Source organism: Nerophis ophidion, linkage group LG09 (genome assembly GCF_033978795.1).
Source record: "Nerophis ophidion isolate RoL-2023_Sa linkage group LG09, RoL_Noph_v1.0, whole genome shotgun sequence".
NCBI lineage: Eukaryota > Metazoa > Chordata > Actinopteri > Syngnathiformes > Syngnathidae > Nerophis > Nerophis ophidion.
The window spans coordinates 53,641,452-53,656,067 of record NC_084619.1 but is presented as its reverse complement, the minus strand read 5'-3'; the positions used below and the strand labels follow the sequence as shown (position 1 = coordinate 53,656,067).

Here is a 14,616-nt window from a genome sequence, read left to right as displayed (position 1 = left end):
ATTATGAAAATGTACAAATCCCAAATAATCCTCTGGATGAAACACTTCGTTTTTGGAAAATTCTGAGGAAATTGGTGCAGCTTCAAAAACACAAAGAGCTTAGACTTTGTTTCAGTGTATCTACAAAGCCAGGATTAAACTTTAATCACAGTCTTTCTGGGATTGAACATAAAACACATGTGACCTCTTAGGTATCAAATATCTCCTTTGTCATGTCCACGTATCAATCCAGTGCTAACTCAAGAAACTAAGAAACGGAGGTAAAAACTATTCAAATGGGTTAAGTTCTCTCGTTTTTGGTCTAAGACATTATGGGGGAGTAAGGCTGCCAAATAACGATGTGTTCGAAGCAGAAGACAAAACAACAGGTTTTAAGTTTCATTTTGGGTCGAGGGAGAGGAGCCGCAGCCATGCCTTACTTTGCACCTCTTGTTAGTCCTAACAGAATTGCTATTGTGACATCCAGTGGACACATTTAGAACAGCAGTTTCTTTCACTTAAAAAAAAAAAAATGCAGCTCATTTTAATACTTGGCAAACTCATCCTGCGGCCAGATAAAATCTGTTTGCGGGCCTTATTCGGCCCACGGGCCGTACGTTTGTCAACTCTGAGCTGAAGTCATCGAGAAGTTTCTTAGGCACAAACAATGACTAAAGTGGTGAAGCAGTATTTTCAATTGCACTTTAATATTATTGACAGTTTAATTAAGTAACTTGTTAATTAAAAATGTATTTTATTTATTTCAGCTCACATACAGTAAATGTATTTTTCGCCGTTATTTATGAGCTCCTTCTTATGCAGCATATTTGGTTAGTTTTTTTTCTAATCAGCCTGACCTAAGCCTAAGAATTATGTGATAAAAAAATGCATTACCTTTGTGATAAGTACATGCTTTCATATTATTTGACAAGGTTTTAAACCAGGCGCGTCAAACTCATTTTAACTCAGGGGTAAAATCATGGCATGATAATCTAAAAATAAAGACAACTCCAGGTCGATTTCTTTGTTTTACTTTGGCCAAATATAGAACAAGCACATTCTGAAAACATACAAATCCTAAATAATACTCTGGACGAAACACTTCAAGTTTGTTGAAAATTCTGAGGAAATTGGTGCAGCTACAAAAACACAGTGAGCTTAGACTTTGTCTCAGTGTATCTACAAAGCCAGGATTAAACTTTTAAGTCACAGTCTTTCTGGGATTGAACAAAAAACATGTACACTCTCGGAGGTATCAAATACCTCCTTATCATGTCCACGTATCAATCCAGTGCTAACTCAACAAACCTTAAAGGCCTACTGAAATGAGATGTTCTTATTTAAACAGGCATAGTAGGTCCATTCTATGTGTCATACTTGATCATTTCGCGATATTGCCATATTTTTGCTGAAAGGATTTAGTAGAGAACATCGACGATAAAGTTCGCAACTTTTCGTCGCTAATAAAAAAGCCTTTCCTGTACCGGAAGTAGCAGACGATGTGCGCGTGACGTCACGGGTTGTGGAGCTCCTCACATCCTCACATTGTTTACAATCATGGCCACCAGCAGCGATAGCGATTCGGACCTGAAAGCGACGATTTCCCCATTAATTTGAGCGACGATGAAAGATTCGAGGATGAGGATAGTGAAAGTGAAGGACTAGAAAAAAAAAAGACTAGGGCAGTGGGAGCGATTCAGATATTATTACACACATTTACTAAGATAATTCTGGAAAATCCCTTATCTGGTTATTGTGTTACTAGTGTTTTAGTGAGATTATATGAACGTACCTGAAAGTCGGAGAGGTGTGGCCACGGGTGTGGTGACCGCCAGTGTCTTCGATGGAAGCCACGTTTCTCGACGAGGCAAGGCAGCCGGGCTGAGATTTTATCTATTTCCCCCCTCCTCCACGGTGCAAGCATCCGACGGTCGGGGCGGCTGTTGGGAGGAGGCAAGAGAGTCCGCAGCTGCAGGAAGCAAGGCACGACGCAAGCTCTCCGCTCATAACTACGGTAAGAGCCGACTTAATACCACCATTTTCTCACCAAAACCTGCCGGTTGACATGTGGTAGGGAACCATGTTCACTTGACCGCTCTGTTCCATAGTAAAGCTTCACCATCAGCTTTCGGGAATATAAACAAGGAAACACCGGCTGTGTTTCTCTGGCTAAAGGCGACCGCAATACACCGCTTCCCAACTACAGCTTTCTTCTTTGATGTCTCCATTATTAATTGAACAAATTGCAAAATATTCAGCAACATAAATGTCCGGAATACTGTGTAATTATGCGATTAAAGCAGACGACTAATAGCTGGGATCGGTGCTGGATCAAAATGTCTGCTACAATCCGTAACGTCATGCGCACGCGTCATACGCGTCATCATACCGCGCCGTTTTCCACAGGATACTTCGCAGGAAATTTAAAATTGCAATTTAGTAAACTAACCCAGCCTTATTGGCATGTGTTGCAATGTTAAGATTTCATCATTGCTATATAAACTATCAGACTGCGTGGTCGGTGGTAGTGGGTTTCAGTAGGCCTTTAAGAAACGTCGATAAAAACTTTTCAAAAGGGTTAAGTTCACTTTTCTCGTGTTTGACAGAGACATTTTGAGGGACTAAGAGTACCAAATGATGATGTGTTCGAACCAGAAGACATAAAATGTCAGGTTTTAGGTTTGATGTGGTTCAAGGAGGAGGAGCCACAGTCACCCTTTACTGTCTACCTCCTGCTTGGCCTTGGTATAAACCGTTTGCTTGCCTAACAGAATTGCTATTGTGACATCCAGTGGACACATTTAGAACAGGAGTTTCTTTCATTAATACTTGTATGTTTGACATCCCTGTTTTAAACTGTAAATAGTTAAGTTTTAGTTATTGAATATGATTGAAATCAAGAGTAAAATGACTAATATTGTGGTTTTTTTGCCTATTATGCAGCTCATTTTTATTTGACAGTTATTGAAATATCTTGTCTGACATCATGCACAAAAGTGCACTTTATTTTTTTTATTTTTTATTTTTTAATTATTTATTATATTTAATTAATGAATTTATTTTTATTTTATTATATTGTGTGTTAATATTTGAGTGGAAAAGTTGGACCCCGAGGTCCTAAAGATGAAGAACCCCTGGTCTACAGCGTGTAGATTTGAAAAAAAGAAAGAAAGTGAAAAACAGAACTGACCCTCTGAGTCCACTGCCAGCTTTGTGGGCAGCTTCAGTGGCCGCCGGCCAGGTTCCGAGTGTGGTTTTGGCCGCGCCGGTGCTTTATTCAGGAGTTTGCGGGTTCCCGGTTTGCAAAAGTCAAGGTGACTCACGACGGGTGAGAAGTCCACTCCAGCCCGACCTGGGCGAAGCAGTAGAGGAAGGCCAACATTGGCGGCGCCACAGTGGACCAGCCTGGTACCGGGGAGAGAGAGGTACAGCATGTTTGCAAAGTCATCTTCATCGCATTGAATATCAAAACTAATGAGTTGTTTTTGTCGTCTCTTTATCACAGCAGGAGGCGGTAAGAGCAGCTGGCGTCCCTCCAGGAGCGTGCACCTGCACCCTCGATACTTCCTCATCTCCTATTCTGCCCTCCTAATTCATTCGACCACGCTCGTATGGACGCTTTGTGCACAGCTCCTTCAAAGCTCACCTGAGCTGAGATGGGCCAGGGCGAGCGCTTCCTGTCTCTGCTGACACCTTGAAAATATTCTGGACGTGCAAATGAGTCGCCACTGGGCCCTGCGTGGCCCCGGAGGAAGCCCCGCTGTGGTGCTAACACGCGAACCTCTGACTGTCTTCACACGTGTGTAAGTTTCCAAACAACCTTCTAATGCTCCGAATATTGCTCTCCACTCTTATATAAGACTCCATGCCTATATCTGTTGCCTGCATGGTCCACTAAATGCCACACCTCAAATATATCCCTTATATACAAAAAAACCCTGAATGTCATTATAACACACACCACCTAGCAGATATGGCATCTGTAAAAAGTATTTTATTTGGCATATAATGCCTTTACTTTAAAACATTTATGTATTATTGTTAGGGGTGTAACGGTACGTGTATTTGTATTGAACCGTTTCGGTGCGGAGGAGTACCGAACGAGTTCCACACGAACATATGAAGTAGCCGCCTATGCTAAAGTCTTAACAAGCTCCGTTCTGCCTCTGTCTCCTGCACAGCACCCTGCATTGTCCCTCCCACACAACCATCTGATTGGTTACAACAGTAGCGGTAACAAGCCAATCAGCAGTGCGTATTCAGAGCGCATCTAGTCAGCGCTTCAGCGTCGAGGAGATAGGCGTTTAGCAGGGAGGCAGCGGACTCTCCCCAAATTATACTAAACACTTCCAAGTCAACTACTTTCTAAACATCACTATGAGCCCGTTGACCTTCTAGAAACAAACTAGACTCGCAGTCCTGGCTTTAGGTGAAGGCTAGTTAGCTTTTACCCTAACGTTAACTCATTTTGCGGTGTGTGCGTGTGTATGTGTGTGTGTGTGTGTGTGTGTGTGTGTGTGTGTGTGTGTGTTACGGACAGTGTTGATTGAGGTGTGTTGAAGCAGCAAAAAAGGACATTATGTTAAATGAAGAGTTTCTGTCTCTGATAGTGTATATAATAATGTAAGTGCATCATAAAGCCTGCATGAACTCCATGGTGTTCAGGGATGAATAGTCTCTCCTATTGCTATTGTACTATTTTTCAGCTGTAATTACATTAATCATTAGTAATGTAGCAGCCTAGTTTTGAATGGCAGGGTCCCTTCTATCACATGTTGATACAAATATAACATTTACATAATAAAAAATCAACTACAGGCTTCCCCAATGCTGTAATAAATTAAGCATGATGAGTTGACTTGAAACTGTTTAATATTGCAGTTTTTATATGTAGAAGAAAAGTTGTGTCATTTTATTTCATCTAAGCAACAACTTGAGGCAGTTTAACGTGGATTATCGTGGGCAGAATTATTATAGTGTTCCCAATGTTAAAAGGATCAAGCCATTGTTTACAAATTTGGTAAATAAATAACCCAAAAAAATATATTTTGTTGTTTTCTTACTGTACTGAAAGTGAACCGAACCGTGACCTCTAAACCGAGGTACGTACCGAACCGAAATTTTTGCGTACCGTTACATCGCTAATTGTTGTACATGTAATTATTTCTTAAATGTGTCATCTGTGATACAATATACAATGTCAGCTACATTTCAATTTCTTATATTTTATTCTATTATAACATTCATTTTTAAATCATTTTAGTTTTTATCGTTCTATACGTATGTAAATTATATGAAAAAAATATGTACATTTTGCATTAAATAGTATAAAGACAATTGCCTGCTTTCCTCGTAATCACCCTATCTCTGATAGATCTGATACTCTCTGCAGTTAAGTTTAGTCATCACATATTTCCAGGTGTTTCATTACAGTACATCCGAAAAGGAGTAGGAAGAAGCTGAGTTTATCTAAATCATACCCCTTTTCATACCATAGCAATTTAATCCTATTTCCTTGTTCTCTGTAACACAACAAAACACAAACAAATAAATAATAAAAAATATATATATCATAGTAAGTAAACAAATATTAGATACATAAATTATTTATGTCTCAATAAAAAAAATTTAAAAAGTAACTGTTAATATTCTGCTCATATTTTAATAAATACTGTATATGACGTCTTTTTTTCATCTTAAATTCAAGCTGAAATGTTATTATTTTTAAGTATCAGTATGTACTATTTTTATTCGTGGGGGAAAATATTTTTATATATATATTAGATTACATATATAAATTATATACTTTAAAATTACTATACATTTAATTATTTTCAATTATATTTTTAAAATATTACCTTAATATAGCAGCGTCTTGATACAATATAAATACATATATACATATAATATAGTACTATCTATCTATCTATATAATAAATATACATGCAAAAATTGATAAATTAATTATATAGCGTAGAAAATGGATGGATGGATATAAATCGTAATAAATACATAAACTATAGTAATATATAACAATACAATAATTATATATGTAAATATAAATAAATAAAGATACAATAAAGGTTATGCATGCAGGTGAAAATTAAAATGTAATAAAAAGATAAAAACTAAAATTATTAGGGAGCCGCAGGGCCACCTAAATGCACGGGCTTACTTGGGCTGAAGCCCAGGGGGGCCCCAACCAAACACGGGCCACCAATTTTGACACCAGAATGCAATGACTGGTGTTCATGGCTGTCAGGCATCACTTCATGTAGCCATTGTGTACTCGCTCTCTCGGCCGTTTTTTTGTGTTCTACTGCTGCGAGTGGGGCGCTAACCCAGGTTGCCGGTGTGAGAGGCGAGCGTGCTGACTACTGAGCCAAAAGCACAGGCCATCTCCCAGATCTCCAGCACTTTTCTTGAAGTAGACTGGCCTCTGCGACACTCGCACGGATGTGCATGTGCCTGTCACATAGGAGATGTATTCATGAACAAAATTATTTTTAAAATGAATGATAATTTTCCATTGTTGTTGTTTTTTTTCTTCAAACTGTGTTTTCGGATGCAGCTGAGATAGGCTCCAGCACCACCCGCGACCCCTGAAGGGACAAGCGGTAAAAAATGGATTGATGGAGGTGTTTTCTGGGCAAGATTTGGGGGGGTGTGTGTGGGAGGAGGGGGAGATTCCTGGGTAGCAGTTTGTGCAATATAATAGAAAACAAAATAGATGCGGTACTATCTGCAGTTAGGTAAATGCAGCTGGCCATTATACAATTTTAACACTATTTTGCTCCACATTGACCTTAGGATGAGAGGCCACATGCACGCACGCACCGCATTGTATAATGCCCAGGAGTTCCACACCAACAGCTGCCACATTAGGCCGGAGAAAAAGAAATATCCAATTTCCCCTCAGCTGATTGTTGCTGCTCAGTAATTGCAGCTTTGATTGCTTGATTTTTAACTCTTTCACAGCAGCTTGCACGTCGAGGCAGGAGATTCACCAGAGGGTTCATTATTGTAGACAACCACTGCGTACACCGCCAGATATCTCACAATTGTTCGTTCATGCTCAATTTAGGGCAGTGGGTGCAAATTTTTCTCAAAAAATGAAAATTGTCCATCATACACAGGACTGTATATGATGGACAATCATCATCTCCATAGAGCTTTACAATAGATGGAAGCATGTACACAGCTGCATTGACTCTGGACTTGATGAAACACAGTGGACCAAAACCAGCAGCTGACATGGCTCCCCAAACCATTGCTGACTGAGGGAACTTCCGTCGTCTAAAGTTCAGGAGTGGCTTGACCATGGGAATACGGCTACTGAAGCTGTATCTGTTGAAAAGCTCTATGGAGATGATGATTTCATTTTCCAGCATGATCTGGCACCTGTCCGCAGTGCCAAAACCAGCAGTAACTGGTGTACTGACCATGGCATTACTGTCCTCCATTGGCCTGCCAACTCCCCTGACCTGAACCTCATAGAGAATTTGTGGGGTATTGTGAAGAAGAAGCTGAAAAACACCAGACCCAATAATGCAAATGAGCTGAAGGCCGCTATTGAAGCATCCTGGGCATCCATAACACCTCAGCAATGCCACAGGCTGATTGCCTCCATACCACGTCGTATTGATGCAGTAATCCGTGCAAAAAGATTCCCAACCAAGTACTGAGTGCATTAGTTAACATTTTCAAATGTTTGATTTTGTTTTGCTGTTATAAATCTTTTTTTTTACTTGGTCTGAGGAAATATTCTATTTTTTTGAGATTTGATTTTTGAGTTTTCTTAAGCTGTATGCCAAAATCAGCAATATTAAAATAATAAAAGGCTTGCAATATTTCAGTTGATGTGTAATGAATCCAGTATGTATGACATGTTCATGTTTTTAGTTGCATTACAGAAAATAAAGGACTTTATCACAATATTCTAATTTTCTGAGACAGTCCTGTATATTAGTGTTGTCCCGATACCAATATTTTGGTACCGGTACTAGAATTATTTTGATAATTTTCTAAATAAAGGCAGCCACAAAAAATTGCATTAAAAAAAAATCTTACGGTACATTAAACATATGTTTCTTATTGCAAGTTTGTCCGTCAATAAAATAGTGAACACACAAGACAACTTGTCTTTTATTAGTAAGCAAGCAAACAAAGGCTCCTAATTTACCTGCTGAGGTATGCAGTAACTCGTCATTTTCCATTCTATTATTTTTTCAAAAAATATTAAGGACAAGTGGTAGAAAATTAATTAGTTTTCTACTTGTTCATTTACTTTTAATATCGGCTTAACTTTCTTTTTTAACATGTTTTAGCTACACTTCTGTTAATATGTAATAATCACTTATTTTTCTCTTGTTTGGATACTTTACATTAGTTTTGGATTGTACCACAAATTTGGGTATCAATCCGATTCCAAGTCGTTACAGAATCATACGTTGGTCATATTCAAAGTCCTCATGTGTCCAGGGACCTATTTCCTGAGTTTATATACATTTTAAAAAAACAAAAGAAAATGTTGATGATGTGGGGTGGCGGGCCAGTACTTTTCAGAGGTGGTATAGTACTGAATATGATTCATTAGTATAGCCGTACTATACTAATACCGGTATACCGTACAACCCTAATATATATATATATATATATATATATATATATATATATATATATATATATATATATATATATATATATATATATATATATATATATATATATATATATATATATATATATATATATATATATGTGTAGATGGTAGATGTAGATGGTCAACGGGTTCTGCAGCACTGTTCACCGTGAATAATGTCTTCAGTTCTTGATGCCACAATCGATGGCCGCATCTTTCTATTATATCGGACTCGTGACTTTAATAGAGTACTGCGGATATTGCTCAGCCGACTGCAAACACTGCTCGCTGTACTCATAAGCCGAGGGTTGACAGGTGAATTCCACTGTGGCCATTTCTGGTTTAAAAGCATTGATCTCCTGCTGATGAAGGCAGCCCAAACTCCGCCTCCTCACGTCGCCGCGCAAACAACTGCTCATTGTTCTATTTTTAGCACCCGTAAAAAGAAGGGACATTCGACAGCAGCAGCAACGGCGACTAATTGATCGGTTAAGACTCATCAGGTTTTTATAAACACCTGATTGGCTCACGGAGTTCCGCTGTTGTCTCTGGTGGTTGGTGTGAATAATTCACTCCTCCCGACTGGACCATGAATGACATCACAGTAGCGGTTCAGTTCACAATTTAGGAAAGACTACATTTTTTTTTACAGCAGATTCCTAAAACACCAAAATGCTGAAATGTAGAGGTGAACCTTTTTGTAGTAATCCTCTGATTCTGTTCTGTAGATGATCTTGGACCAGCATTTTAGACCAGCATTTTTGCAGAAGTTTCTTAAAAACAGCATGGCGATTTTTTCATATAAAGGTTCTTTGATTAGTGTTTATTTGCAGAAGGTCCTTAAAAACAGCATAGAGATTTTATCATATAAAGGATCTTTGACTAGCGTTTATTTGCAGCACGTCTTTAAAAATAGCATAGCGATTTTATCATATAAAGGATCTTTGACTAGTGTTTATTTGCAGCACGTCTTTAAAAATAGCATAGCGATTTTGTTATATAAAGGATCTTTGACTAGCGTTTTTCTGCAAAAGGTCCTTAAAAACAGCGTAGCGATTTTGTCATATAAAGGATCTTTGATTAGCGTTTTTTGCAGCACGGAGCTTTTTCGTATAGGGATGATCTCTGCAAAGTTTAGTTTTTGTAGTTGCTTCTGTAAAACTGATTACAGAGTTCTTTGACTAGTGTTTTTTTGCAGCACATCTTTAAAAACATCATATTGATTTTGTCGTTTAAAGGATCTTTGACTAGCGTTTATTTGCAGAAGGCCCTAAAAAACAGCATAGCGATTTTGTCATACAAAAGGATCTCTGACTAGTGTTTATTTGCAGCACGTCTTTAAAAACAGCACAGCGATTTTGTCATATAAAGGATCTTTGACTAACGTTTATTTGCAGCACGTCTTCAAAAACAGCAAAGCGATTTTGTCATATAAAGGATCTTTGACTAGCGTTTATTTGCAGCACGTCTTTAAAAGCAGCACGGTGCTTTTGGCGTATAAGGAACATTTTGGAAAAGTTTAGTTTTTGCAGTTGCTCCTGTAAAACTGATGATCAAGGTCTTTGACTAGAGTTTTTTTTTTGCAGCACGTCTTTAAAAACAGCACAGCGCTTCTAAATCTTTGACATGCCTTAAATGCAGTAGGTCCTTAAAAACAGTGATTATGTTGTATAGAGGATCTTTGACCATGTTCTGTATGTCCTGGTAAAAACAGAGCGATACAGTCATGTAAAGGATCTTTGAATAGCTTTTTTGCAGTCGATATCTTTAAAAAATTGCACTTCTGTCATATAAAGGATCTTTCACTATCATTTGCACAGCACTTTTGTCATATAAGGAAGATCTTTTTTTTTTTTTTTAGTTTTTCTGCTGTCACTCCTGAATAACAGAAGTGCTCTTCTTTTACATAGAGCTCTTTAACCGAATTTTTTAACTGGTGTTTTTTGCAGCACATCTTTAAAAACAGCATAGTGCTTCTGTCATTTAGAAGATCTTTGACAACTCTAAATGCAGTAGATCCTTAAAAACAGCAGCATATTTAGGATCTTTGAAAATGTTTTTTTCTCTAACGCGTGGTAAAAGCAAAGTGCAATCCTCAAAAACAACAGAGTGCGTCTTTTATTTTAAGGCTATACTTTTGTGCAACACGTCTTTAAAAACGGCAAAGTGCTCTCGTCAAATAGAGAAAATATTTTAAAAGCTTTTTACTGTCACTCCTAAAAAACATTACATAGGAGCTCTTTGACCGGGATCAATGTTGCAAGCATATCTTTAAAAACAGCACAGTGCTTCTGTCATTGAGAAGATCTGTGACAAGACTTACGGCCTTAAAAACAGTAGAGTGAATTTTGTCACATAAAAGAACTTTCAAAAATGTAAAGGAACTTTGACTGTAATTGTTTTGAAAATGTCTTATTTCTTTTAACATGTCTTTAAAAAAACAGCACAGCCCTTTTGTCAAGTTTTTTTTGCAGTCACTCCTGAACAACATAAGAGTTCTTCTGTTACACAGAGGCTCCTTGACTAGGTTTTAGTTTGTGTATTTGCATTAAGTCCCTTAAAACAGCAGAGAGCTACTTCATATAGAAGCTCTTGGACAAGCATTTTTGCAGCAAGTCTGTTAAAACCGCAGGATTTTTGAACGTCATAAAGACTGTGTTTTAATGCATTGATTTACAAGTAGTTAAAAATGTATTTGCCACTTGTTGAGATAAATATGTGAAGCTATGCATGATAAATAAGAGTAATACTAAAAGGAGTCCTGTAGTGTTCTATAAAGTATTCCCCAGAAAGGCGTGTTATTTTAAAACATGCAGACGTTCCTCTTCACTTATTTACACCAGGCTGACAGTAATGCACGCGAGAGGAAGGTCAGGAGAGCGAAGCACTGCAGCACTTATCCGCTGACTGAAATATGACCGAAATTAAAGTAAAACAAAAAAAAAAGATATTATGGCTCAATAGGAGAATACTCCTCACTAAACCTTATTAAGCGAATTAACACAACCTACTAGCGGAAGTAGCGGCGAAGCGATTGTTGCTTCAGCTCTCATCAGACATATTGAAGACATTTGTACTTGTAATCTAATCACCATTTAAGACATTTTTTTTTGCAAGACTTGGTACTTGGAACATCATTACTTTTTAATCACCTGCAGCTGCCCCAAAGCAATTAAAACAAAATGTTTTTATCTCTTTTTCTTTGGGGATTTTTGTAATGTTGCAACATCACCATGCTACCTACAAGACCCGCAGGGGGTTATTAGAAGTGCTGTGAGAGGTCTTAAAGGCCATTGGACTGTACTTTCTTTCAGGGAGAACAGTGGAGTAGTAGGATTGAATCATACGGACACAAGTCCTGGGACACACATCTTAATTAAATAACTTACTGAGAAGCTGGATAAGAACCTTTAGTTGGTCCCTTTTCATATCATCAAGACATGTAAAACAAGTGCATGTTTTGTGGGAAGCAGTATGCATGCTTGGAGGTTGGGTGTGGAAGAACAAGCTCATCAAACAGTTAAGGCAATGAACTTGAACAGCTAACAGCTAAACAGCAGCATGTGTCTCAGTAGAAAGACAAAAAGCTGTCGTGGCATCTGTAAAGTTGAAGTTTCCTCTTATTGTTTGTTTATGCCATGTAGGACAAAATTTTAAGAAATTAATAAAGCAACAATCAACATTATAATAGGTGAGGGAGGCAATACAAATATTTACATTGACGTAATTTTATCATTATGCATTTTGGATGGTATTACAGTATGGACAAGTTCATTTAGTTCAGTAGTTTAATTCAAAAAGAAAAATTTGGATTATTATAACATCGAGTTAAGGAAAATAATAATTCCATAATAACGGTAGAATTGTCAATTTTTTTTGCAAACTATTCTTTTTTTTTTATTATTAAAAATTATTACATTACATTTTTTTCAAAGTAAGTATGATTTTGAATATTCTTTAAAATTTTAGATTTTTCAAACTTTGTTAAACATGTACATTCACCCATTTTCCACAGCTCAATAGACTTAAAATTTGCTGGACAATACAAATTATTGCCGGTAAAAAGTATCACTGTCAGCATATTTTGAGTCCAAATTAGGCAATAATGTAAATGGTGTGTATTTATCCAACACTTTACTATATCTGGAATGATACCCAAAGCGCTTTACATTATGCATCACATCCACACCCTGATGACAATTAAATTAATTATAATATATAATAATAATAATAATAACAATAATTATGCAAATATAATTTTTAAATGCAACAAACTTTGATTTCTTGTCAGTATTTTATCAATAACTTACAAAAACATAAATAAACAATATAAATGGACTCTCAATCTCTGTTCGCACAAAATACACTTCAATAAATATTGAACATCCTTAAGTGCAGTTTTTACACGGTTAAAATACAGGGCTTGGTGGTTTGTTTTGTTGTATTTTTTGTTGTTGCTATCACTTTCCAACAAATAAGGTCGTTCGTCCGTGTTGATGGGCTCATCTTGCTCACTCGTTTGAAGACTGGCTTTGATCATCTTTTTTTTCCCTCCTAATTTTGTTAACTTGGGGTGCGGGTCGCGACTAGCGAAGCTTACTCTGCAAATCTTGTGTGTGTGAGCTAGCGGTCAAAGTCCATTCAAAGTCATCCACAAAGTTTGTGGATGACTGTTCATTTGATTCTGTTATCGAGCAAACGCGCTCAGATACTAAGAGCAGCGCACAAAGTGAACCCTCTGGCACCCTGTTTGAAACAAACATTGCAATTTACCGATGACTGCAAAGTTTTTGAGGTAATTTTTTTTTATTGTTCAATTGTTTGATTTCTTCGGCCCAGGCCTAACATTTGCAACACAAAAAACACCTGACCTTAGATAAACATTTGACCAGAGCTGCATGATCTTCTCTGCAGTTGAGCAAGTAAACGTCCTTCGCCACTTAACATAAAGAAACGTGGTAGTTTGTCTAAACTTGTTTAACTCAACTCTGTGTTTCTCATACAATTATATCCAATAAGGCCCACGGGCCTGCCGCGGAACGGGGTGTGCCAGGACCGGCGTCAAAGACAGTGACACGTGAGTAGATGGCCCATGTGGACATTGTTATCTAATCACCTGTCGCCTTTATTAGCAGCAGCCAGTATGAGACACGAGGTGGGAGCTGGAGTGGGAGCCAGAGCGAGAGACACAGACGCAGAAAAGACAATTTGCTGGATAGCAAAACACTTGCACTAGTTTATGAAAATAAAACAGCGTTGTACCCCATATCCGGGCTCTCGTGGCAGTGTGTGGTGGTCCGAAGAACCCACTCGAGGGCAACCTCTACACATATATTCTAAATATATTACATTTGATTATCAATATTAATAGCATGTCTACAATGCACCTTCTTTGGCTACGGACATATTCATTATTGCGTCATTTCCAGTTGTTAAATGTTAGTCCACACAGCATGGATATATATATATATATATATATATATATATATATATATATATATATATATATATATATATATATATATATATATATATATATATATATATATATATATATATATATATATATATATATATATATATATATATATATATACATATATATACATATTTATATATATATATATTTATATATATATATATATATATATATATATATATATATATTTATATATATATATATATATATATATTTATATATATATATATATATATATATATATACATATATATACATATTTATATATATCTATAGCTATATATATATATATATATATATATATATACAGTTAACATAGCTTGTCCACCCCTGCTTGTACATCCACGTAAAATAACAAATGTACAGTACATTAGCATCAATGACGCATTTTAAAACTATTACTTTGTATAATGTTTGTCAATAATCAATATTTGTACATCGATTCAAGAATTGTCCACGTTCTCATCGTGAAGCGTCGAAGAATTGATACCGTATTTTTCGGAGTATAAGTCGCTTC

The 14,616-nt window shown here is 36.9% G+C and overlaps 1 protein-coding gene across 2 annotated transcripts in view; it reads right to left on the bottom strand.

Moving 5' to 3' along the window:
* Positions 1 to 99: 99 nt before the first annotated feature.
* Positions 100 to 14,616, bottom strand: part of hhat (hedgehog acyltransferase) — a 54,601-nt gene continuing 40,084 nt past the window's right edge. For both annotated transcript variants that reach the window (XM_061911250.1, XM_061911251.1), the window contains exon 12: positions 100 to 3,384. In XM_061911250.1, the coding sequence (XP_061767234.1) occupies positions 3,299 to 3,384 (86 nt within the window). In that variant the 3' untranslated portion in view covers positions 100 to 3,298. The remainder of the gene's footprint in view (positions 3,385 to 14,616) is intronic.